At 33.9% G+C, this 25828-nt stretch overlaps 3 protein-coding genes across 5 annotated transcripts in view; 2 read left to right on the forward strand and 1 right to left on the reverse strand.

The window, feature by feature from the left end:
* Positions 1 to 25828, forward strand: part of LOC139782310 (FIGNL1-interacting regulator of recombination and mitosis) — a 69854-nt gene that overhangs the window by 18719 nt on the left and 25307 nt on the right. The window lies entirely within an intron of this gene.
* On the forward strand, positions 4367 to 5468 carry Chrac-14 (DNA polymerase epsilon subunit 3 Chrac-14). Of its 2 annotated transcripts, none has more exons than XM_071721314.1 (2): positions 4367 to 4663; positions 4924 to 5468. In XM_071721314.1, exon 2 carries the CDS (start codon positions 4950 to 4952, stop codon positions 5340 to 5342), a length of 393 nt encoding a protein of 130 aa, XP_071577415.1. In that variant the 5' UTR covers positions 4367 to 4663; positions 4924 to 4949; the 3' UTR covers positions 5343 to 5468. The 2 variants fall into 2 exon arrangements, with proteins under 2 accessions (XP_071577415.1, XP_071577414.1); XM_071721313.1 differs by having other exon boundaries at positions 4374 to 4663; positions 4950 to 5468.
* Positions 8843 to 15735, reverse strand: LOC139782318 (E3 ubiquitin-protein ligase LRSAM1). 2 transcript variants are annotated; one of them, XM_071721311.1, is made up of 13 exons: positions 15480 to 15735; positions 14830 to 15072; positions 14028 to 14441; positions 13677 to 13706; positions 12818 to 12919; positions 12648 to 12756; positions 12388 to 12549; positions 12220 to 12319; positions 11632 to 11875; positions 11266 to 11391; positions 10894 to 11088; positions 10402 to 10599; positions 8843 to 9426 (listed from the first exon to the last, which is right to left on the reverse strand). In XM_071721311.1, exons 1-13 carry the CDS (start codon positions 15546 to 15548, stop codon positions 9301 to 9303), a joined length of 2118 nt encoding a protein of 705 aa, XP_071577412.1. In that variant the 5' UTR covers positions 15549 to 15735; the 3' UTR covers positions 8843 to 9300. The 2 variants fall into 2 exon arrangements, with proteins under 2 accessions (XP_071577412.1, XP_071577413.1); XM_071721312.1 differs by lacking the exon at positions 13677 to 13706.

The following is a 25828-nucleotide window of genomic DNA, read 5'->3' on the forward strand; positions in this document are numbered from 1 at the left end:
CCGTCACTAATTGGGACATTTACCTTACTTGTACTTCCCAGTCATCTCGGTGGAAAATTGAAAATCTCTTATTAATGTAATTTCTTATTTAAAAAATCCAATGTGATCCCCCGAAAAGTGATCCCCCGATTCAAAAGTACTTTATTATCAATATTTTTTTAGACCTTTTTGTATATATGTGGTATTGTTGGTGTAGAATTTGCATATTGTAACAAATTTTAAAAATTCCAAAAAATAAATCCAATATGGCGGACTCAAATATTTGCGAATTTTTAAAACTTTATATTTTAACCTTTTTTGTACATATAAGGTTTTTAAAAGAAGCAATAAAAAAACAGAAAAAACATTCAAAGAAAGTCGATAATAAACAATTAAACTTTATTTATATTAAAAAATATAATTTTGTGAAAAAAAAACAATAATTCTCAAACTTAAATGTTTGATAAAGTTGGTGTGATTGAAGAAAAGATGTGTTTAATCAACGAAAATTATATATGTTGCTTTATCTAGAGTGAGATCATTTGATTCAGTTATTAAGTTTTTCTAGGTAACCAACGTCAAGTTAGAAACGAATTATTTATATCAAGAAATATCTGAATAAATAAGAAAAATACACATAAATATTTATAGCTATTATTCCGAACGTAACGTTCGGATCATTTGCAGGATTTAATTGTTGAAATTAGACCGCGTGGTGCTTATAACGAGGCATCTCCTTCGATCAATGTAATCCGCGCGCAGCATTCCTGGGTGCTTCATCCAGCGGTGCAATCATACTCGGATACTTCGCAATGTTCCGAGAAACAAATATTCCCGCGTATCGATAATCGCCGCCATTAAAACGCGATGCCAAACCGCAAAGAATGCCGTAATTATTTCCGACATCGAAGGATCAAAAAGCGACGTCGCTATGAACGCTTGGCCGCCACAAGCCAGTTATCCCTGTGGTAACTTTTCTGACACCTCTTGCTGAAAACTCTTCAAGCCAAAAGGATCGATAGGCCGTGCTTTCGCAGTCTCTATGCGTACTGAACATCGAGATCAAGCCAGCTTTTGCCCTTTTGCTCTACGCGAGGTTTCTGTCCTCGCTGAGCTGGCCTTAGGACCCATATGAACACATAAAATTAACAATTATTTGTTTATAATTATTATTATAATTAAATTGGGGGAAAGGGGTACCGTTGAGGGGGGGGGGAGCGTGCAAAGCACGTTTATAGTTTATCTAGTAATTGCAAATTTTCCCAAAAAACACGAATTTTCAGTATGAAAAAATTATTTAGTATAGTTAACGTCATCGTTTCTTTTCTACTGCAACTAATATACTCCTAAAAACGGATACTTTACAAAATTAATAAATGCTAATTTTCTAAAAAAATTAGTAATATATTTTCTAATAATTATCTACTAATTGTTCAAATAATTTACTTTTTAAAAACTACTAATTTTTTAAAAAATTATAAATATTTTTTTTGAGTAATTGTTTTAAAAATTTACAATTTATTTTATATAATGGCCAATTTTTAAATTATGAACAATATATTTCTGATTATTTATTAATTTTTTAGACAGAGTATTATATTTTCAATCAATTAATAATTATTTTAAATTTAGAGCTTAGTATTTTATTAATTACCAATTTTTTGTTAATTAAAATTAAAAACATTCAAATGTTTTATTTTTGATTAATTAAAAATAACCGCCGATATCATTACTAAAAACTGAATTTTTGCCGATCACTGTACGTGACTAACGATTACTGTATATTTCTCGTTGTTGCCGTCCAGGTCCACAAGGACCAATTCTTCCAAAGGTGCCGCCATAGCCGCCATGTTTTTACTGCGAATGCCTCACCTCGCGAGCCGCAGTAATGAAAGTAGGAAGTGACGACAAAATCTATGACGTCACATGAACACGAAAACGCTTTGACAGCTTACTGCCGCGTATATTGGAACACATTTACAGTGCTGCCAGTACTGCGAGTGAATAGCGAAACGCAGCCTACAATGGCAGCAGGAGTATACAGTAAGACGTAAGCAGTAAGTTATTGACTAATGGGATTTTTACAATTCAAGAATAATCGACTGTGGTTGGTCAATGGCTTACTGCTTGCGTCTTACTGCATACTCCGGCTGCCATTGTAGACGACGCTTAAGGGCCTTGGCACATAGAAAAACTTAAGCAGTAAGACGTAAGCAGTAAGGAAATCAACGGTACTGATTCGTTACCGCTTATGTTATGTCTTAAGTTTTTGACTGTGATTGGCTGATTTGCTTACTGCTTCAGTTTTACTGCTTAAGGCCCCGGACACACACTTTTTCGTAACAGTAACAGTAGAGTTTCGACCAATCGCGTTGCTCGATTCGGGAACGTACGGCCGTACGTTCCCGAATCGAGCAACGCGATAGGTCGAAATCCTACTGTTACTGTTAGGAAAAAGTGTGTGTGGCCAGCTTAAGTTTTTCTATGTGCCACGAGACTGCCACGGCCTTTACTCGTTATTAGAGACCTATAAATAAGAGATGCGCCATACAGATACCTGTTTTTGATTGGTCAGTGACCAATCGCGGACATTGTTTGGCCCGTTATTGTGTACCCGGCAGGCACAATTCGTCGACATGGGGAGCTTTCCAGCAAGCGACACAAGTCGACACGAGCATCGTTCTATCTTTCTTTTTTGGTAATGAGTAACAAAGATAAAACGATACTTGTGTCGACTTGTGTCGCTTGCTGGAAAGCTCCCATGATCGTCTTCAACATGTGGTCTGTGTTCTTTTTCTTTGCACTAGTACAGAAATGCAGCGAAAAAGAACAGGCCAATGGGCACAAGATGGTGGACAGGAGTCGTGGTGGGGAGTCATTGGCGCATTTCTTATTATAGGTCTCTACTCGTTATGCGTCGTTATGTGCTCATAGGCCCGGTCTACAATCAGTCGTATGTCGGAGTCGGATGTCGGAACGTAGCCGATGATCCAAAGAGGAAAATTTGTTTTCGAAAAAGAAATTCTCTCATTGGACCATTGGCTACGTTCCGACATACGACTGATTGTAGACCGGGCCTAACGACAGTTGAGAAGCTTTTTTTATCATATAGTATACCTGCGCAACTGTCGTTATGACCACATAACGACAGCATAACGAGTTACAGAATTGCACAACTGATTCGCTACCGCTTACGTTATGTCTTAAGTTCTTGACTGTGATTGGCTGATTTGCTTACTGCTTAAGGTGGGTTTTCATGGGCAGTGAAATGTAGCAGCAGCGAACAGCAATTTAGGCCGGATTATTCATAAGTCGGATCTTAAGGCCGTGGCACATAGAAAAACTTAAGCAGTAAAACTTAAGCATTAAGCAAATCAGCCAATCACAGTCAAGAACTTAAGGCACGGCCCTAAGCGGTAGCAAATCCATACCGTTGATTTCCTTAAGGCCATTTCACGTAACAAAGTTTTAGTCATAATCGTAAGGCCGTAAGAAAATAGACCAATCACAGTCGATTATTCTCCTTGAGCTCGAAGAATAATCGAGTATGATTGGTCTATTTTCTTGCGGCCTTACGATTATGATTAAAACTTTGTTACGTGTAAGGGTCTTGGCACATAAAAAAACATAAGCAGTAAAACTTAAGCAGTAAGAAATCAACAGTATGGATTCGCTACCGCTTAGGGCCGTGCCTTAAGTTCTTGACTGTGAGGGTTCCATTAAGGTGGGTTTTCGTGGGCAGTGAAATGTTGCAGCAGCGAGCAGCAGTTTAGTAATTTCTTAGAAATTACTAAGTAATTTCTAGAAAAGTTTAATATTTTCTAGGAAAGTTTAGTAATTTCCTAGGAATTTTCTAAGAAATTACTAAACTGCTGCTCGCTGCTGCAGCATTTCACTGCCCATGAAAACCCACCTTTACATGAAGCGCGGAAACGCGGAAGCGCGGAAGACAAAATTTACTAGATTTCCGTCGATCCGTTCCGTTCATTTGGTTGCCTTATATTACATGGAGCACAATTTGCGCGGAAAAGCGGAATAGGGAATTATAAAATAAGAATGTTTAGCGGTATTTGTTGATTAAAATGCTTGTATTCAATAAATAAACTGAAAAGATAAGCATACTAATACAAATTTCAATGAATTAAGTCAACACATATTTAATAAAGGAATATAAATGTCTAGTTATCAACATATTGTTCCGCTTTTCCGCGCAAATTGTGCTCCATGTAATATAAGGCAACCAAATGAACGAAACGGATCGACGGAAATCTAGTAAATTTTGTCTTCCGCGTTTTCGCGTTTCCGCGCTCTATGTAATGGCACCCTGATTGGCTGATTTGCTTACTGCTTGAGTTTTACTGGTTAAGTTTTTCTATATGCCACGGCCTTTATATACCAGTCAAAGGTTTATGCCATCTTCCCATGGGCCGCGTCGTGGTTTTTGTTTGAATTTCGAACGTTCAGTTGCATTCGGTAAAAATGTAATTATTCCGATACATTCGTGAATTTTCGGATGTTTGCTACGAGATTTCAATTCACTATTGATTCCTATCACGTTTAAAAACGACGAGGAAGTTCATTTCTTGTGCAGATTGTAATTGTCACAAACTTGCTGGCGGGAAAGACCTAACCTCACCGCGTTGTCGATTTTGATAGATAAGCTCCAACACGTTTTCAGAGTAAGGTAATAACAATTTCCCTTATTATTTCTGTTATCTCTTCCTTATATTTTTTGTGCATTATTGTGTAACTTGTGCGCTGCAACGAACTACTTGCCAAAGATAATTTTAATAAGTCTTACATTATTTATGAAAGTTATGTATACATTATAAGTGCTATCATACACATTAATTATATTTTAGTAACCTTCATAATGAGTTTGAGTATTACGTTATAATATAAGAATCGTAGAATTACAATATCTTATATTGTTCCATTTATAAGAATTGAAAAAAACAAACGCTAATTAGATGGCTGAGCGATTAGAAGATCTGAACCTGCCCAATGCAGTTGTGACTAGAATCATCAAGGAAGCTCTACCGGATGGGGTAACAGTTGGGAAAGACGCCAGAACAGCAGTAGCAAAGGCTGCGTCCATCTTCATACTCTATCTTACGTCGTCTGCCAATATAGTAGCTAAGAAAGGCAACCGTAAAACGATCAGTGGACCAGACGTGATACAAGCAATGATAGACATCGAGTTTGATCAGTTTGTCGATCCACTACAAGAATCTCTAGAAAACTTTAAAAAGATTCAGAAGGAAAAGAAGGATGCGACGTCGAAGAAAAAGCAACAGAAGAAAGATGATGATGATGTAAATGGCGAAGATGAGGAAGCAGGAAGAGAAATTGTAGTTTTTTAAGAAGTGAGCTTGTCTTATACTGTTCTTAAGTCAATATAATAGTTTATCTATAATAATAATGATTTAAGATTTTAGTTTATAATAAAAATGCTCAAGTGGGAATAATAAAAAAATATGCACTTTGAAGCCAGTAAATAAAAGATTAATATTTATTTTAATTACATTTCTGTAATAATAATAGATTACATATAGAATGGTATTGTTTTTAATCATATTCATTATTTCTTAATAATTTTAAAATATTTATAGCACTATAAACGATGTGGTATATGTTTCTCATGCAAAACAGAGAATTAGGTTATTTATTTAAAAATTGGAGAGAAGAAAAATTGCATAAATCCGTAAATAAAAGTTTTATTATGTTATTTAATAAGAATCTTTTTCACTATCAAATGACAACGCTAACGTTTAGATAAGAAAGTAAAATTCAAATTGTATTGATTCGCATAGAAACGATTGTATATCAAAATTTCATTGTAAAAATTATTTTTTTATAAAAACTTGCTGATGTTTTCGCGTTTAATTATCAACAAATTTTATGTTTCTCTATCTCTTTCTCCCACTATCTTTTTCTCTCAGATGTGCTTGTATATTCTCGTATATTCTGTAATTTATAAAGATAGGTATGTCCGCGATTGATTTAGTTACAATATTTATATTTTATATAATGTGTAGGTATTAAGGATATAAAATATACCCAGTTTTTTCAAGTTTCTTTGAACATTTCACACCTTTTTAATTTCACTTTGGTGGTATCTTCAATTAATACTGAATGAAATCTATCTAAAGCCAATTGCCTATCACATTTGATATATAGGGGAGACCGGGGCTAAGCCGACACTATTTTTTCAAAGGCAATTTTTAATATTTAATTAAAATTTTTAGGCAAATTCAATGGTACATATTTAAAGAGTGTTTCTTCAGGTACAAAATTGATTCAGGAAGTTTTGCTGTACGTCGCTTTGTTTTCCCGCCAGGAAAGGAAAAGTGACGCGAAGACTAATTTTCGAATTGAAAAATGCCGGGGCAAACTCGACACCCCGCCGGGGCAAACTCAACACTTTGTCTGATCGACACAATTTGATCTGGAACTTATTTTTTACTGTCTGAAAATGAAAATACATTGTTTATTGTGTATTTAAAAAGTACAAAAATTCGGAATAAAGTAGCTAGAACAATCATTTGAAATAATGAGAACAAAAATTGTTGAACTTTCAATTATCTTCATCTAAACTCATGTCTGAAAAACAATTAATGCAAGTAAACTCGCGATCGGACGTGCGCATACATTTGTCATGAGCCATACGGCTGCATGACAAGCATCGTTTGTTACTGGGAGCCGACGAAACGGCGTGGTGTTGACTTTGCCCCGGACGTCGTTTTTCACTTTTGTCACTTCAAAAACATGAACATTTTGAAAATATGCAAAAACGATTATCGGATTCATATAGAGCATCAAATTTCCCATCAAAATCACTTACCGGTAGATTCGCAAGAGTAAAGCTCGATGAAAGAGTAGACATTTTCGAGAGATCAGAAAAATTACTTTTCACTATCAAAAACGCTTAGTAACTCAGAATGTTACCAAATTCCGTTGATAATACTGGCACATAAAGACGCATTTACAGTAGGAAAGGCAAGTTTCTACGATAGATTTAAATTGGCAAAAAGCCTAGTGTCAAGTTTGCCCCGTTGTCGGCTTAGCCCCGGTCTCCCCTATTATAATAAAGTTTATATATATTTTATACTGTGCGTAATAAAAGTTCCGGAACGGTCAATTATCTCAGAAAATATTGATTTATTGGAAAAATAAAATATTTTAGATAAAAGTTTGACTCAAAGAGAGTCAATAGACGATCTAATTAGATTTTGGGTCCAGGGCCCGTGTTGGGCCCAGTAGAGCTCAAGTTAAATTTTTTAAATGGAAACCTTTATTTTTTATTGTATCATCCTTTTCTCCTTGAATTAATTTGAACAACTTTTGTTTGAAACGTTTTTTTATTTGTCTAATACTTTTTGAAATATTCAAGGAAAACTTGGTAACTTTTACAATATTTAGCTCATGATATCTCGATAATTATTTGCCGGAGAGAAAAGTGATACAGGACTTTTGGGTACCTATTGCAACAGAATATTCTTGAGATCAAATCAAGTCAAAAAGTCCTGTATCACCTTTCTCTCCGACAAATAATTATCGAGATATCATGAGCTAAATATTGTAAAAGTTACCAAGTTTTCCTTGAATATTTCAAAAAGTATTAAGCAAATAAAAAAATGTTTCAAACAAAAGTTGTTCAAATTAATTCAAGGAGAAAAGGATGATATAATAAAAAATGAAGGTTTTTATTTAAAAATTAATTTAACTTGGACTCTACTGGGCCCAACACAGGCCACAGATCCAAAATTTAATAAGATCGTCTATTGGCCCTCTTTAAACCCTCCAATTTTTAAGTGAAACATTTTTCTCATAAACTAACTACTTTCTGAGATAATTGACAGTCCCGGAACTTTTGTACGCACGGTATAATCGTATGCAATAAAAATAATTTTAACTTAATTTTAAACTTGCGACACAACATAATGATGAAGCATTATAGAAATTCACAATAGATATATTCCTTATGGCTCCTAGTCACCGCGGCCATATTGAATTCTTGCTATCGAGGCGAGAAATGATTTTTATCGTGTGTGCCATTCTCAGATAAAAAGACATTTCCAGCAGTGAAGACTTTAATTGACCAGTGACTGGCTATTATAATCGTCATGACAATACGACCATTTTTTGGTCCGATTATGCTTATATATAAGTATCAAAATTACATCAATTTAGAAGGACCAAATCAATGGTTAAGAACGTCTTGAGGATAATCGGATCAAAAAATGGTCGTATTGTCATGACGATTATAATAGCCAGTAGGGTCAATTAAAGTTTTCACTGCTGTTAATTATTTGACTGGCGAAGTAAATGTGATTGATTCAAAAACATTTCGATAAAAAATCACTATAGATCGTTTCAGAACACTTCTAAAATTGGCCGATAACTATCCTTAGTATCCTTTTCCCTCGACAATAAACAAACAACCATAAAACGAAGCCTAAACATACAAGAAACAAGCCGTTTGACGACTATATATGAAGGAAGTGGAAAATATTCCTTCCGCATATGTATTCTTTGTAAATTTTACTTTTCGGCCAATTGTGTAAGTTTCACGAATACGTTAAACATTATGGCACAAGTACAGAGCGAATAATAAGGAAATTGCACGCACGACAAAATAGGGTTGTCAACATGTCAGAGGACAGAGTTTTCCATTGGATAGAGGTCTTATTTGTACCACTACGACTACGTCGCCACCATCACCGCGGAATTCTCGGTTCAGGGGTTCAGGGACCAGGAGCCTTATTGCCTTTTGATATATTAGGATTAGATTGATAAACATATTCGTTCGACTTTTTTTGGTATTTTCTACTAATACAAAGAAAAATAAGAACAGCATAAATTAAAATTTTAATTAATTTAATATTTTTCTAGGAAAGTTCATTTATCATCTTATCTACCATTTAAATAATGGATGTAAAAAGATTGTTAAATTACAGTGTTTGTGGAACTGGTTCGATTATTTTATTATGTCGATATCAAACTAATCACAAAGAATTTCCGGTGAAAAACGGTTAGATGGTAAAAAAACTAATTGCTCACGAAATTGATCACATGCATTTGAGCAATTTTGTGAGTTGCAATATATAGTAATATATTTTCTGTATATCAACATTTATGAGCATGTGGTCAATATAACTTGTGCGTGTTATACTTTCCACTATTATGGAAATGGTTTGTTGACGTGCGAGTAATCACAGACCAGGAAGAATAGAAGAATAGCGCATTTTGACACCCATGAGAAGCATCAAGTCGAAAAATTATTCGTGAATAAGCCGAATAAAACTGAGTTTTGTGAATTTAAGGCTGTATAACTCGAACTTTGCGTTCTATTGAACTCCGGCACATTGGACATTCTGCAGGAACTTTCTCAGCGCAAGTGGAGCAACAACAAAAGTGTCCACAAGGTAGAAAAATCACTTCGCACTGAAAAAATATGAGAGTATAATAGTAATGAATTAATTTCGTTAGAATCTATATATACTTGCATATGTAGGATTTCAACAAAATTATTTTGTTACTATTTTACATATATATGTTATGGTCAAAGGACGGAGCGCGGTCACTCCTCAGTTTGACTAGTCGAGCCTGAGGATTGAACATTTTTGTGTTTCGGCCTTTGACTGGTGTGTTTTTAGACAATCCTAGGAGACACTAAACCAACCGGTCAAAGATAGAAACTAAAATGATTATTTTCCAGTAAAATCCAGTTTGACTTTTGACTAGTCAATCTTAGATGTGATTGCAATGAGGTAGTCAAATCCCGGTTAAACTTAGGCTTAAACGACGCGTTTTTGCACAAAACGACCAAGTCTGGCAGAAAAGTGTTGCTCTGTCCAGTGTCCCGTGAAGCGAGATATTAACAGTTAATGTTGACGACTACTTTACTTGACTGTAGGATCTATATGTTGCAGCCACATGCGGTAATGTAGCACTTCATAAAGTGTCTAGACATTGGACACATGCTGCAATTTAATCTTCAAATTAAAAATTACCACACACATGCGGGAGGCTTCGGCCTCCCCTTGCATCTCCTTCCGCGCGCGCGCGCGCGCGCGCGTGTGTGTGTGTGTGTGTGTGTGTGTGTGTGGTAATTTTTAATTTAAAGATTAAATTATAGCATGTGTCCAATTACTGCCTCCACGCATACATATTTTCCACGCGAAACGAGGTGCCACATGTAGGTTTTCTTTATTAATTAAACACTGAATAAAGGCACACCTAAGATTGACTAGTCAAGGTCCAAAGTGTTTTTCTTAGTTTCTTCCTTTGACCAGCCATGCTAGTCACTCCTAGAATAGACAAAAAACGCCCTAACAAAAGCCGAAACACAAAAATGTTTTGAGGTTTGACGAAGCGCGCCGCCCTTTGACCATAACATATACATATCATTATATTTACTTGCAAATCGAGGCAGATTACGCATTCGATCACGTTGACATTCTGAATAGAATTATAGTCTTGATCGCTGGTCGATGCTTCTTCGAGAGGCGCAGAAGCTGTTATGGGCGATCTGGCATCATTCATTTTAACTTCTGCTAGATAATTCTCAACCGCCAACATTATGGCAGCGCGATCACTCTCGCAACTTATGCCGATCTGTAAGATAAAAAGCAAAATAATAAATATGTTTATTTTAAATAATTGAAATATAAATCTGTACAATAATCAATAAATATTATTGAATTAATTAAAATTTTCATTTATGCCGTTCTTATCTTTCTTTTTTTTGGTAGAAAATACCAATAATGCATCTATTAATGTTTATTTACTGTTCATTGCAAATAGACATAAAAATTTAATGACCATGCATTTATTTTGAACTAAAATCCTCGAATTTTGAATTTACAATATTTGAGATCAAAGTTTTAAAAATCTAATGAAGACGCGTACATTTTTTAACTGTTCGTCGCTGATGTCCGGTAATAAAGATGGCAAAGTGGCTAAGAATGGAAGGCAATGTAAAGCTCCTGCTATCGCCACATGTCGAACCAGCATAGGTTCCAACATCTCTAATAGTCCTTGCGGTCGAGCTTCCATCAGAGATTGATATTGCATTAGCCAGAACAAACTGCCACGTCTCAGGTTCTATTAATATTTTTTAATCGTTTTATTGCTTTATTTATTATTCCTGTTTTTACTTTTATATCATCTTTATTTTATTATTTTGTAAAATAATAAATATTATAAATAATAATTTATTAGTTTCACTAAAAAAGAAATGGCATTAAATAAAAAACGGTAAGAAATAAAATATATAATTACGGAGATGCATCGCTGTTGCTCTATCGTATTGATTGTCTCCAATAGTTGATCTCTTCTGTTCGTTTGCTGTTCCAACAAATCGACCAGAATGGCTGTTAGGGCCACGCGTCTATCAGCGATCTCATTCTAAAAATACGTGTATAAATTTTATAAAAATATATAATTGTAATATATATAAAATTATATTTTATTATATTTTAAAAAAACTAAAATTTTAAATTTTAAGAAGTTGACAACTCCAAATATTTAATTTCCAATAATTTAAAAATTAACGATTTTTATTATGATTTATGTAAATATAAGTTAATAACAGGTATCTTTTTTTTCAAATTCTTAGTTAATGATAACGTAGAACTACACACTTACAAGTTGCTGGTTAATCTCCAACTTCCTCCTCTCGAGTTCAATATTAGTGAGCGCAGCCAATTGCGACTGCACTAAATTCATTTGTTGAATAATGCTCCAGGAACGCGCGTCACTCCGTTCCAATAATGCAGCAACTGCCGCTTTCTGCAAAACTTCATCTTGTCGTAATCTATCAACAAGATCTTGTCTGTTTTTTTCTTGATCATGCATTATCTGTGCCAAGTGGTCGTTGTTCCTCACCTCCCTGAATTCGAATTTTGGTTTTATTCCTCAATTTATTCTTTTTTAATGATAGTTACATGATACAACTTGCATAATACGAACTGTATATTAATAACTGAATATTATTTAAAATATAATTAGATTAAAGTTTCATGTTTATCAATTTGCGTAAATTTTTTTAGAGGACTTTGTAAGTAATTCCTTGATTTATTACTCGTCGAATTGACGAACAATAAATTTGATTACTCATCATTGGAATTAAATAATATATTTAATGCATCTTTTTGCATATCTCTTATGTTCACGATTGACTCTTGTAAAGAGAAAGCAAATGTAAAGAAAAGAAATTTTATAATTGTTACTGACAGCGTAAGCAAAGATTGAACAGTGTAATCTCTATTTTTAGTATGCTCTTCCCATTTCCTTGTTCGACACATTTCCTCTTCCAACAATTTCTCCATTGCAACTGCAAAATAAGTTTGCAGTTATGCGTGAACCATCTTGATTTCGCATACTTTTATGTTCGATACTCACAAAGAGTGTCTTTCGTACGTAACATGAACTGTTCCGAGTGGCAGGAGCTTAGTAGTTGCATCTCTTCCTGTTTCTCCCGCTCCAGTAACTCGGCCTGACTCTGTCTTTCTTCCTCGCTATTTCTCAGAAATTCTTTAATTACGTTATCAGCTTCTTTCTCCGCTAAAGGAAAAAGTTTATATATTTATATCTATTTCTTCATATTTACTAAATTATACATTTTGTGCGAAATTCGTTAAAGATTGAAAGGAAAATTATACCGCTGTAAATGAACGAGAGTAAGTGCGCTCTATTCGTGTCCCTTTCCTGCTGAACTTTCTCGAGTTCTTGCTCCAATTGTATCTGCTGTAACGCTACATCCTCCAAAAGCTAAAAATGCAACAATCTTTCATATTTAAGATGTTTACAGTTTTGTGTGCACTTAATTCACCTTTTTCCTGTGAGCCTTGAGCATGGATTGCACCTCCATCTCGTATTCCTGTTGTTGCTTTATGTTTTTTTCCACTTCCAATAAGGCATTTTGCCGATGTTCCTGTCGAAAGTGAATTTTACTATCACAGCATCGGCATATTATGTAACAGTCTAATAAAAAAAACTCGTTTTTTTAAATATCACTGTTACATGAATAAAAAAGAAAAATTTGTATCAGTCTGTTATTAGCGAACAAATTCACCCTTTTATTAGCAAGCAAATTTTTTTATTAATCTAATATATTAAAATTCAGATTTGCAATTTTCTAGTGTCCAATTTTCTAGTGTCTGCGTAAAAGAAATAACATGGAATAGATAAATTAGATGAGTAAATTGTAGAAGGAATAAATATTATATAACAAATATTCGAGAAAATGCTGTAAAAAATAAAATATAATTAAAGTAAAGATGAATAACAAGAATGGAGATGGAATAAGAAATCGACATTTTTAGCAGCAAAATTATTACTTAATATATATATATATATATGAGTATAACGGATATAAATGAAGTGCTGGGTGCAATGGTAATCCAAAACTAAAAATAAAAATAAATTAAAAACTAAAAATAAACAAACTAAAATGTGACTTCATTTATATTATAAAAAATATTATGAATTTCTTTTTGACCAAGATTTTTATTTGTTTATATATATATATATATATATATATATATATATATATATATACATACATATATATCTTTATAAGCTGAATCGTTATTGCACTGAGCGCCTTTCAAACTTATTATTATGGTAATAATAAATTAAATGGATGACAAGTGAAAAGCATACGAAACTCAAAGAAGCGTCCAACATGCCTTCGTTTTGTTTAGCTTCTGTAATGCTGCCTAAAAGAGAAAAAAAAAACTGTGAATATGCGCAAACACCGAAAGCACATTGTGCGTGAATCATAGATACTTGCAAAATTGATCAATTTCTGTTGTAAAAATATACAAACAGAGAAAACACAAGTGAGTATATAAAAAAATTTTTTTAATAGCTCGTCCATAGAGATACATGTTAAAATGAGATACATACATATAACACGTTCCTAAGACGATAAATAATCCAAGACTTTTGATCAATTTAGCGACTTATATTTAGCAATATAATAATGTGTAACTAACAAAATCTCATAACTATTATGTTCGTACACTACATTATAATACCTGCACGTCGTTACTCTTATTATGGTATACCGTCTGCATGTCTTCCGAGCTCATATCCCTTGAAATATCGGTTTCCGATACTGAATTCTCCGGCGAGTATTCAATGCCACTCTCATTCGCCAAAAACGCGACAATCACTATTGTGCCGCCGTCTAAAATGTCCTGACATGGATACGACAAGCTTAATCCATCGATATTTAAACTCGCCAGTTGTTGTGCATAGCCCAGAGATTTGGGTAGCTTATGCAGTGATTTGTTGTGACTAATGTCGAGAGTGTTGAGCTGCTGCAGCTGCCCGATGCCGTCAGGCAGCTGTTTAAGGTTATTCTTCGAGACATTTAGAATTGTTAACTTATTCAAGTACACTATCTCGCTGGGCAGTTTGCGGATGTTGTTGTTTTGCAAATAAAGCTCCTAAAAAAAAACAATTAACTATAATATTTTAGTATTGTTGATGCTGCATGTAGTAAAAGCTGTAATATATGACTTCACCAAAAATTATTTACATAATAAAGGAATTTTAACATTTTAGAATAGTATATTATATACATTTTAAAAAGAAATATAAAGGAATAAATAATCTGGCTTTTAATACATAGTATTATTTTAGTGTTTAAACTAATAATTAGTTTCTTTTATTTGTTAAATTAACTTCTTTTATATCGTATTTCCTGCATTATAATAATACATTAAGATGTTATATTTTATTGCCAGGAAAATTCCATAGTTTTTTATCTTTTTTATATATTTTATCTTCTGTAATAACCATAGGAAAAATGAATGGTTAATCTGATAAGCTTACCTTTAGGGAAGAGAGATACTTAATGTCAGAAGCTAATGCATTAAACTCGTTTCCGTGAATGTCTAAGACAGTCAACAAGGACAAGTCGCTTAAGGCACCTCCACCCAAGAGTGAGCTCAACTTGTTATCATACATTAGCAAGATTTTTTTTCGGAACACCTTGCAAAGCGAATAGATGCCCGACGGCACATTCTTCAAGGCACATTCCGACACGTCGAACACTGGCTCCGGATTTTCCCTGGCCTGTCGTATAAAATAAATAAAAATTACAGCATATATTACTCTTCGTTAAATTACCAATTTATTATATCTATCGCATTTTATTTCATGTTTATCATTTACTTATGTAAAGGACTATGAAGTAAATGGCGTTATTTAATTAGTCATTATCATGATCAGCACTTGTCAACGCTTCTCAGGATCGTTCTAACCTCGTTCTAACCTCAATCTGCATAAAGCTAGCTTCTAGATCTGTCTGTTATATTTTACCATCTATTTATATGTATATATATATACATTACGTTTGTTTATTATTATTTGTTAGTACAGATACGGTAAACGATCCAGGTTTAGACTGACACTGTCTAACTAATTAATTATCGAGTCGACTTGGATTCACGGATCATAACCTCAATTCGTGAAATACGCACCAGGTACAGTTTGTACTCGAGCCGCGCCTTGTAGTCGACGTTGGTCTTGCTCCCGTGTTTCCTCGACATCCTTGCTCGGCGTCCGTTGTCATGACAAGGAGATGAACAAGGATCTCATCTCGCACAGCCAACATGTGATAATCAGCGATAGCGCCGAACCTTCGACAAGGCTTGTCCAGCTATCAATAGTATCAGTACTATCAGTCAGCTCAGCTGTCGTCAACTTGTCAATGCATGTCTGTCCCTTTAAACTACACTTTTTGCACTCTGTTACCACTTTTCTCCCCTCTCCGCTCCCCTCCTCTCTTTGTCATCACCCCTGGGTTACGTTCGAAAACTTCACTCTGCTGGGCGCACACCAGCATTGTTCTGTCCTTGTTCAATTTTTAGTAAGTAACAAAGATAGAACGACGCGCTGTTCACCCGAGTAAAGTTTTCGAACGCAGTCCTGGGGCTCGATCCGCTCGACCGCCATACCTCTGTGAAGTTTGGCCGGACAACTTCAACGTACCTGTGTGAAGTTAGCACCCCATTTTTGAAATTTTGAAATTCTAAAAGTTGTTCCGGGTTGTTCTAGACTTGTTCTAAATTGTTTCAGAAGATCAAATTTTTAAAATAAAAATGTTCGCGGAAAATTAATAAAAACAATTCTCTGACCTGGCACCCCATTTTTCGAAAATCGAACTTTTTAAGGTTGTTCCAGGTTGTTCTAGTTGTTCTAAACATTGTTCCAAAGTATTAGTTTTATTGGCCAAAACTTTAAGAGATATTGAAAAAAGAAAAGTTTTGGAAATAATAGTTTTTGGCCATTTATTCGTAAACAAAATGACTTACAAAACTGTCGATTTAGAACACATTTATAACCGCGTAGAACAAATCAGAACAACATTTTTAAGACCAGAACAAAAACCTTACTTTACTCTTTATCGGAAATATTATTTATCGATTTTCTTGGTTAAAAATTTTAGGTTTTTGTTTTGGTCTTAAAAATTTTGTTCTGAGTTGTTCTAGCGGAGAACACACGATAGTTTTAACGCGGAAAGCGTAGAACAAGATTTTTAACCAAGAAATTCGAAAAATAAATTTTTCCGATGAAGGTTAAAGTGCCCTTTAGGTTCTTGTTCTGGTCTTAAAAATTTTGTTCTGAGTTGTTCTACGCGATTATAAATATGTTCTAAATCGACAGTTTTGTCAGTCATTTTGTTTACGAATAAATGGCCAAAAACTGTTATTTCCAAAATTTTTCTTTTTTCAATATCTCTTAAAGTTTTTGACTAATAAAACTAATACTTTGGAACAATGTTTAGAACAACTAGAACAACTTGGAACAACCTTGAAAAGTTCGATTTTCGACAAAATGGGATGCCAGGTCAGAAAATTGTTTTTATTAATCCTTCGTAGTCACACTTCTCCAGAATCCCGCGGTAGTCACACTGGGTCGTATTGACCCAGTCGATTTTTAATGGTATTGCCATTTTAATGGTATCGGTCCGATCGGGTTCAAATAATTCTAGAACATATCTTGAACATTCTAAAATATAAAACAACTGCGGTTTTGTGAGAAATCAAATGGCAACATCTTGAAAAAAAATCGTGAACGAGTACATGATTAACGGTCTTTAGGTACCTATAGAGGATACTTCAAATTCTTGTAGATGGCGGACCCCATTTTAAGCTAGGCATTTGGCTGATATTTAACTCCAAATGAGTGTGGGTCATATATTGACCCAAGTGTGACTACCACGGTCTTACATACAGGTCTGGAAACTCCTGTGTTTTTAAGTGGTGGGGGGTGTCACCGTTAGTGAGGCACGTAGACCCCAGTATTGCAGCGAACCTACCGGACGGACGGGAAACTGAGCCGACCGTGACCATGTTCAAATGGTAGTAATCGTGTGTGCGTCAAAAATCAAAATCAGTGAAAATTGTTAACATAAATTGTAAATAATAAAAAATTGTTAACAATTGTTTAAATTGTTAACATAAATTGTAAATAATAAAAAATTGTTAACAATTGTTTAAATTGTTAACATAAATTGTAAATACAATGCCAAAAGCGTGCATTGTGCCGAATTGCTGGAAGAGATTTAAGGACAATACAGAAAAATGTTCCGTTTTTAAAGTGCCTCAAAACGAAGAATTGCGTAAAAAATGGGAATCTGCAATTCCAGGCATTGCAGTATTGAAATCGTCGCAACACGTGTGCGAGCGTCATTTTGAGCCGACGTGCATCGTGCGAAAATTAGAGAAGCGTAGTCCAGATGGAAAAATTCTCATTGATGTAAGTGTGAATTATATGAACAGTTTTGTCGATTGCATTTTCGCATTTGCATAAGGTAAAAAACTGTGCAACATCGTTCCCGGTAAAAAATTTTTCATATAAAATTATGTATAATTATATAGAATTATATAGAATTATATAAAATTATATATCAATATGTATATATGTATATATCAATATGTATATATGTATATGTGCGTCTGTTACTTTCTTGTATGTACTCCTTTCTAAATATTCCTTTTTTTACATCTTCCCGGTAAAAAAATTTTTAATATAAAATTATGTATATATGTAATTATATAGAATTATATAAAATTATATAATATATGGACATATTTGATATATAATTTTATATAATTCTATATAATTCTATATAATTATACATAATTTTATATGAAAATTTTTTTACCGGGATTGCACAGCTGTTTGGATTATATATATGGTTTTGACCTGCCTAACACCGCGGTCCGATTCACACTGAGCGCTATTGGCATCATTCTATCTTTATCATTCATTAGGCATAAACAAGGATAGAATAACGCCAATAGCGCTTTGAACATGCATCGGATCGCGGCCTAATTTGATTGGCTCACCCCTAGGTTCGCCATTTTGCCTCACTATCTGAGTCACTCCCCACCCTACAAGTTTCCAGACCTGTATGTAAGACCGTGGTGACTACAAAGGGTTAATTTTTTCCGCGAATATTTTTATTTCAAAAATTTGATCTTCTGGAACAATTTAGAACAAGTCTAGAACAACCCGGAACAACTTTTAGGCTGTCTTAAGTAATGTCTTAAGATGCGGCTCTGTGATTGGTTCATAACATCTTAAGATCATACTTAAGACGGTTTTAAATATAAGATCCGACTATGAATACCGGCCATAGAATTTCAAAATTTCAAAAATGGGATGCTAACTTCACACATAGGTCTTCAACGTATCAAATTTTCATTAATTGGTATCGATTGGTGGTCGTTTGATGGTCTTTGGTAGTCTGTTTTCCTGTATAATAAAAATAAAATTTTGAGCATTTTGAGTGATGTAAATTGTTAGCCGAACAATTTTTATTTTTCAACTAATTTGACTTTATTACGGTTCATTCGACGCGGAATCGTTTGGTGGTCACGAATATCCATACTAGAACATTTGGTGGTCAACTGTTTTCCTAAAAAATTTCGGAAAAAACCGTATGCCTACGGCGTCGGTTGTATCACTCCGTGCCATTAGTCGGACAAACTTTATTTATCAACCAAATTGACTTTGATAGGCCTCATTTGAGGTGAAATCGTTTGGTGGTCGTTAATATCATTAAAATGTTTGGTGGTCAACCGTTTTCTTAAAAAATAGAAAAAACCCCGTATGACTCCGTGAAATTAGCTGGACAATTTTTACTGTTCAACCAATTTGACTTTATTACGGCTCATTCGGCGCAGAATTGTTTTGGTCACGAATATCTAACCCAGAACGTTTGGTGGTCAACCGTTTTCCTAAAAAATAGAAGAAACCGTATGTCCACGGCATCGGTCGTACATACAGTTGTGGTTGAAAAATAAAATTTCGTTCTAGTTTGGATATTTGTGACTACCAAACGATTTCGCGTCGAATATGAGGTCTATCAAAGTCAATTTGGTTGAAAAATAAAATTTGTCCAGCTAATTTCACTGATGAGTCATATATGTGACCGATGCCGTGGGCATAAGGTAAATGTACCAATGCCGGGATACTTAAGACCTATGTCTGGACACTTTTATCATTTTAGTTTTTAAATAAGTATAACGCGAATTAAAATCAAAGATAAAAATATAATATAAGAAAACTATTTTTATCTTTGATTCTTCGATTTTAACCCTAGAGAGCATTTCTTAATTTTCTCATACGTGAAAGGCCAAGCGGGGTAATAAATTACCCCATATTTGTACCGCGTGTATAATGTTTCTATTTGTTGTTAGAAAACTTTGTAATAGATAATTTTGTTTGCTCTTTAATAGGGAAGACGATAGTAGTCATCAGTTTCTGGTAGTAAAAAAAACAGTAAAAAAATTTCGAAAAACAAAACAATGGAAACGAACCTTTCTAAGTCAGGGGCGTAATTTGAATTTCGCGTGGGGTAACGTATTACCCCACAAATGCTCTCTAGGGTTAATTCGCGTTATAACTTATTTAAGGACTAAAATGATAAAAATGTCCAGACATAGGTACGTGTCCAGGCATTGGTATATTTACTTTACGGTTTCTTCTATTTTTTAGGAAAACGGTTGACCACCAAACGTTCTAGTTTGGATATTCTATGACCACCAAACAATTCCGCGTCGAGTGAGCCGTAATAAAGTCAAATTGATTAAAAAATAAAAATTGTTTAGCTAATTTCACGGAGTCATACGGGGTTTTTTTCTATTTTTTAGGAAAACGGTTGGCCACCAAACGTTTTAATGTCGATATTCATGATCACATGATTTTGCGTCGAATGAGGCCTATCAAAGTCAATTTAGTTGATAAATAAAATTTGTCCGACTAATGGCACGGAGTGATACAACCGACGCCGTGGGCATACGGTTTTTTCTATTTTTTAGGAAAACAGTTGACCACCAAACGTTCTAGTTTGGATATTCGTGACCACTAAACGATTCCGCGTTGAATGAGGCCTATCAAAGTTAATTTGGTTGATAAATAAAATATGTCCGACTAATGGCAACGGAATGATCAAGAGACGTTCTTAAATATAAGAACCGATTATGAATACGGACCTTAGAAATTAAATGCATCCTCCACGACCTATTCCCACCACTGAAAATTGAGCGAGTTTCCAGATCTGTATCTTATGAAAAAATACACTCAACATTGATGGTTAACACTCAAATTTGGGCATAAGTTTAGTGTTTGTCATCAAAGTTAAGTGTCAACACTTAAATTTAGGTGTAGATTGAGTATTGACCATTGAGGTTTAGGTAAGTTGTGGGTTTAACCCTCAATGATGAGTGTATAACGGAAGTTTATTCTCAATGAGATAAGTGTAGGTTGGGGATTAAGCCTCAATGACTAGTGTAGGTTGGAGATTGAGCCTCATTATTGGATGTTGATTTGGTGTTATCCCAGACAGCATAAAATATTTATGAATATTTATGATAAATATTTATAAATATTTTGAAAATTTATTTTCCAAAAATATGTAGTAAATATTTTATGAAGATTTTTCATAAAGATTTTGGAATAATACAAAAATTATTACTAACAATATATAAAATACTAGCTGGTTACCCGGGCTTCGCCCCGGAGGACATATGTAATAAGACACGCAAATAGTCTCCCTCTCCCTCTCCCTCTCTTTCCCTCTCTCCCTCTCTCTCCCTCTATTTCTCTCTCCCCCCTCCCACCCCTCTCTCTCTCTCTCTCTCTCTCTCTCTCTCTCTCTCTCTCTCTCTCTCTCTCTCTCTCTCTCTAAAATGCTATAAATTGAAAAATATTACTTTTTTATCGACTGAAGTTCAATTCCGTCGTATACATCTTTGAAATTCACTCAATTATTTCCTAAAAAATTGGAAAATTTCGTAACCGATTTCCAAAAAGATACCGGTTCCCAAAAAGATTGGTAACGAAAAACTATACAGTTTATAGCACTCCCCGGGAAATTCTACCCCTGTTTTATATACAATTCTTTAAAATTCGATCAATTATTTCCCGAAAAATTCGCAAAACTTCTGATACCGGTTCCCAAAAAAATCGGCAACGAAAAATTGTATACTTTATAGCACTCCCCAGGAAATTCTACCCCTACTTTATGTACAATTCTTTGAGATTCGGTCATTCGGAACCAGTTTCCAAAAAAATCGGTAACAAAAAATAGTACACTTTATAGCACTCCCCGGGAAATTCTACCCCTACTTCATGTATAATTCTTTGAGATTCAATCAATTATTTCCCGAAAAATTGGAAAAATTAAAAAAACCGGTTTCCAAAAAGATCGGTAACAAAAACTGTACACATCATGGCGCTCCCCGTAAAATTCTACCCCTACTTCATATACAATTCTTTGCGATTCGGTCAATTAATTCCCGAAAAATTGGAAAAATTTCTGATACCGGCTTCCAAAAAGATCGGTAACGAAAAATTATACACTTTATAGCACTCCCCGGAAAATTCTACCCCCGTTTCATATACAATTCTTTGAGATTCGGTCAATTATTTCCCGAAAATTATAAAAAATTAGAAGAACCGGTTTCCAGAAAATCGGTAACGAAAAACTATACACATCATGGCACTCCCCGGAAAATTCTACCCCTACTTCATATACTTTTGGTAAAAATTCGGTCCACTAACGAATGAGTAGTTCGCGGACAAACGGACGGACAGACAGACAAACAGTCGGGTTTTATATAATAGTACTAGACATTACAGACGCGCGCGCTTCGCGCGCGCCATTTAGCTTTAACATTATGCTATTACTATTACACTATTAACCCTTGATACACACAACTGTCAAAATATACAATGACAGCTGCAAATAACTCGCACAACGCATCGAGATAACCAATCGGCATCGCGGAAAAGAGGCTTCAATTTTTCGATACAAACGAAATTCACTCAGTTAACACGTCTTTTTTAAAAGTGGATGATATTTTAGAAATGTATTGAAAAATATTTCTTGTATATAAACTGAGTTCGATCAATGTTAGATATATCTCTGTGACAAATATTGTAGTATTATTTTTGGAAATATTAAAAATACATTGGATAATATGGTACCTAGATAACACGTGTTGGTTCATGTATGTTTTATATATATGTACATATGAGGAAAAAATATCGGAGCTTCGAAATATTTTGAAAAATATAAGTTTTGCAAAAAAATGTTTTAGACAAACGTTGTAGGGTTTAAAAAGATCTATTTACTGACTATATTAGTTTGACCTTAGGTGGAGTCGTCAAGTCAGGGTCACTTTAAATTTTTTAAATTAAACCCCCTATTTTTTATTGCATATTCTTGTAGCTCTTGTCGAGACGTTTTCGAAACAATAAACCTCTCTTTCTTTAAGTATTTCCTGAAATATTTCAAAGTTTGTTATAATATTTTTAATATAAAATATGAAAAATATCTCGTAAAGTATTCACTTTTCGATGACTTTACCTTAAGGGGATCCTATAGCGAAGGCCGAACTTCCCCGATGTCGATAATGTCAACATTTCTAATCCTGTTTTCTCTATATCTGTCTTTGTTTAACTATAGTAATCTGTCCTTGTTCGATCGCTGCGCCATCTCTCGCTACACGCAATACTGCTTATCCTATCAACCTGCATGTACTTTTGCACAAAATAGTAGCGAAGGCTCAAATTTTTTTGTTACGTTATTAATTTTAGTTTTTCATGTACGGTATTCTTTGTTCACATTATACGAATGGCGCGTGTATCTTATTTTGGACATACAAACTGTACAACTCCTGTATTAAGCAAACGTTTACGGTAGGTGACAGCTCAAAAATGTATTTTTTTAATTTTTTCCGATTTTTGTCTTGAAATCAACAGTCGCACTATTTGTTTTCGTGCATATTTCAATTGTGTATAAAAATTTTTAAGTTCTGTGCAGTCGACTTAAAGTTGGAACTCTCCCTGTAATTGTCGGTAATTTGGGTCAGTTTAGGATCCCTTTAATACTTTTATACGAAGAATAATGAAAGGAATCGATTTTTGTAAAAAAAATCATTTTTTTAAAATTTGACTATTTTGTAGACGTATTCAATTTTACAAAATTGCAAACGTAAAAATTAATATTATTATTCAATTCCTTGTGTGTGTGTGTGTGTATATACAATATATATATATATATATATATATATGTGTGCGTGCGTGCGTGCGTGCGTGCGTGCGTTGAATATCTTTAATATTAAGCGAGAGATATTGCAAGTTAAAGTTTGAATAATTTCTCGAATCAAGTACCTATAATTATAAATAAGAAAGAGATTGCCTCGAAATCTCAAGATTGAATACTTGTGTACAGCTTCAAAGCTAAAAGAACACTTCTTAAAATATGTTAATAAACTGTGATATAAAGAATAAATTTTGTTACGTGTTTAAATTATTTTTTTTAATTAAGTAAATTCTACACAAGTGCATAGGCATGAAGCAAGTAGGGAAATCTGCAGTCCTGTCCTTAAGGGGATGCTGTAGTGGCAGTAATTATCGACATTTTTTTGAACACACTAAACTTTGAATTGGCTTTACGGAATTGAAAAAACTTTTTTACAGAATTAAAGTACGCACAAAAACGGAGTGCGCTGCAGTCGATTTTACATCAAAAACGAAAAAAAATAGAAAAATTATAGTTTTGTTATCGATTTCTGCGGTCGACTCGTGACAACATTTGCTGCACATAAAAATTTAGACTTTGTACGTATAAAATAAGCATACAGCGCACTCGGGATTACAAAAAGGAACAATGTTGTGTTTTCAGAAATGAGCCTAGAAGCTTTAGTATAAGAGAAAAATTTGTCTGAAAATCTCATATGTATGTATGCGTGCGGAGTCGTATTGCGTGTAGCGAGAGATGGCGCAGCAATCGAACAAGGACAGATGTCATTTCGTTAGACAAAGACAGATATAGAGAAAACAAAATTAGAAATGTTGACATTATCGACATCGAGGAAGTTCGGCCGTCACTCCAGCATCCCCTTAATCGAATTACCGAGCTCGTGGCTCGTAAACTGTAACGCTTTATTTGAGAAATTATTCAAATTTCAACTTGAAATATCTCGCTTAAAATTAAAAATATCCAAAAACTGTAAAGGACTTTTCGACTCAGTTTTTTATGTAGAATATAAGATTTTTTTAATGACATACATCAATCGAACACTCTGTATAGTATAGTCTGTACTATAGTCATAAAATAGTATTGTAGTCAAGATATATAATCAAGAAAAACAAAACTTGTGATATGTATTGTGATATATAGTTAAGAAAAATTAAAAGAAAATTAAATATTTTATATTTAAATATTGTCTTTCATGAATAAAGATTATAATATTTTTAAAATAAATTTTAGAAGCATTATTTTTATATTTAGTATAAATATTTATTTGATATTTTTGGTAATATTTATTATACAGTTATTATTTCTATAAATATTTATAACATAAATTAAAAACACATTTAATAATACTAATGATAAATTATTTACAATTTATTTTTAAATATTTATTATAATTTTTTAGATACTTTTATTTTTCAGACATTAAAATATTTACAAAATATTTCCTATATATTTTTAAAATATTTTAATTTTTCTTATAAACATTTTAAAAATATTTTAATCTTTCTTATAAATATTTCACAATATTTTGTGCTGTCTGGGATATTATTGAAAGCAAATTGAGAACATTCAAATATGGGGTTTACTCTCTTTGGGTATTACTTTCATTTGAGGGTTTATATTTTTAGGGTTTATACCGTCGTTTTTAAGGATTAACCATTAATTGAAGGTTAACCATTATTTGAAGGTTAACCTTCAATTGGCGGTCCGAAATCACACTCAACTTAAAGGGTTTTTTTTTGTGTTTTTTTTTACGGTTAACATCAAAAGTTGAGTGTAATTTTCCATAAGGTAAGACCGTGCTCGCGACTTTTCACGATCGCCGACCGATCGCGTCTCGATTTTTGCGCTTTACGACCTGTAGTGCGATTCTGTAACTTGTTTCTGTCGTTATGAGCACGACTGCATAACGAGTTACAGAATCGCACTACTGAGGCGGGATTCTGTAACTCCTTAATGACAATTGTCGGATCATTGCGCAGTTTTTTACCATCTTATAATAGCTGCGCAACGATCCCTTTGATCACGTGCGCCGCTTTCGACGATTCGCGCAAATTTTAGTCTTTGAATTTGCGTTATTTGAAACCGAAGAATAGCGATCCTTGTAGCGGAATTCTGTAACTCTTTAACGACAGTTTCGGTATCGTTACGTAGGCAGGTATTATGGGTGCGATCTACTTGGCGCTCCAAACGCTTTTAGAAACATTTCATTCTTGTTGTTCATAAAATGTTAAACAAGGACAAAATAATGTTCTGAAGCGTTTGAAGCGT

The sequence above is a fragment of the Temnothorax nylanderi genome, unplaced genomic scaffold (assembly GCF_030848795.1).
Source record: "Temnothorax nylanderi isolate EJ_2023f unplaced genomic scaffold, tnyl_v1.0 TNYL_tig0403_pilon, whole genome shotgun sequence".
Classification (NCBI taxonomy): domain Eukaryota; kingdom Metazoa; phylum Arthropoda; class Insecta; order Hymenoptera; family Formicidae; genus Temnothorax; species Temnothorax nylanderi.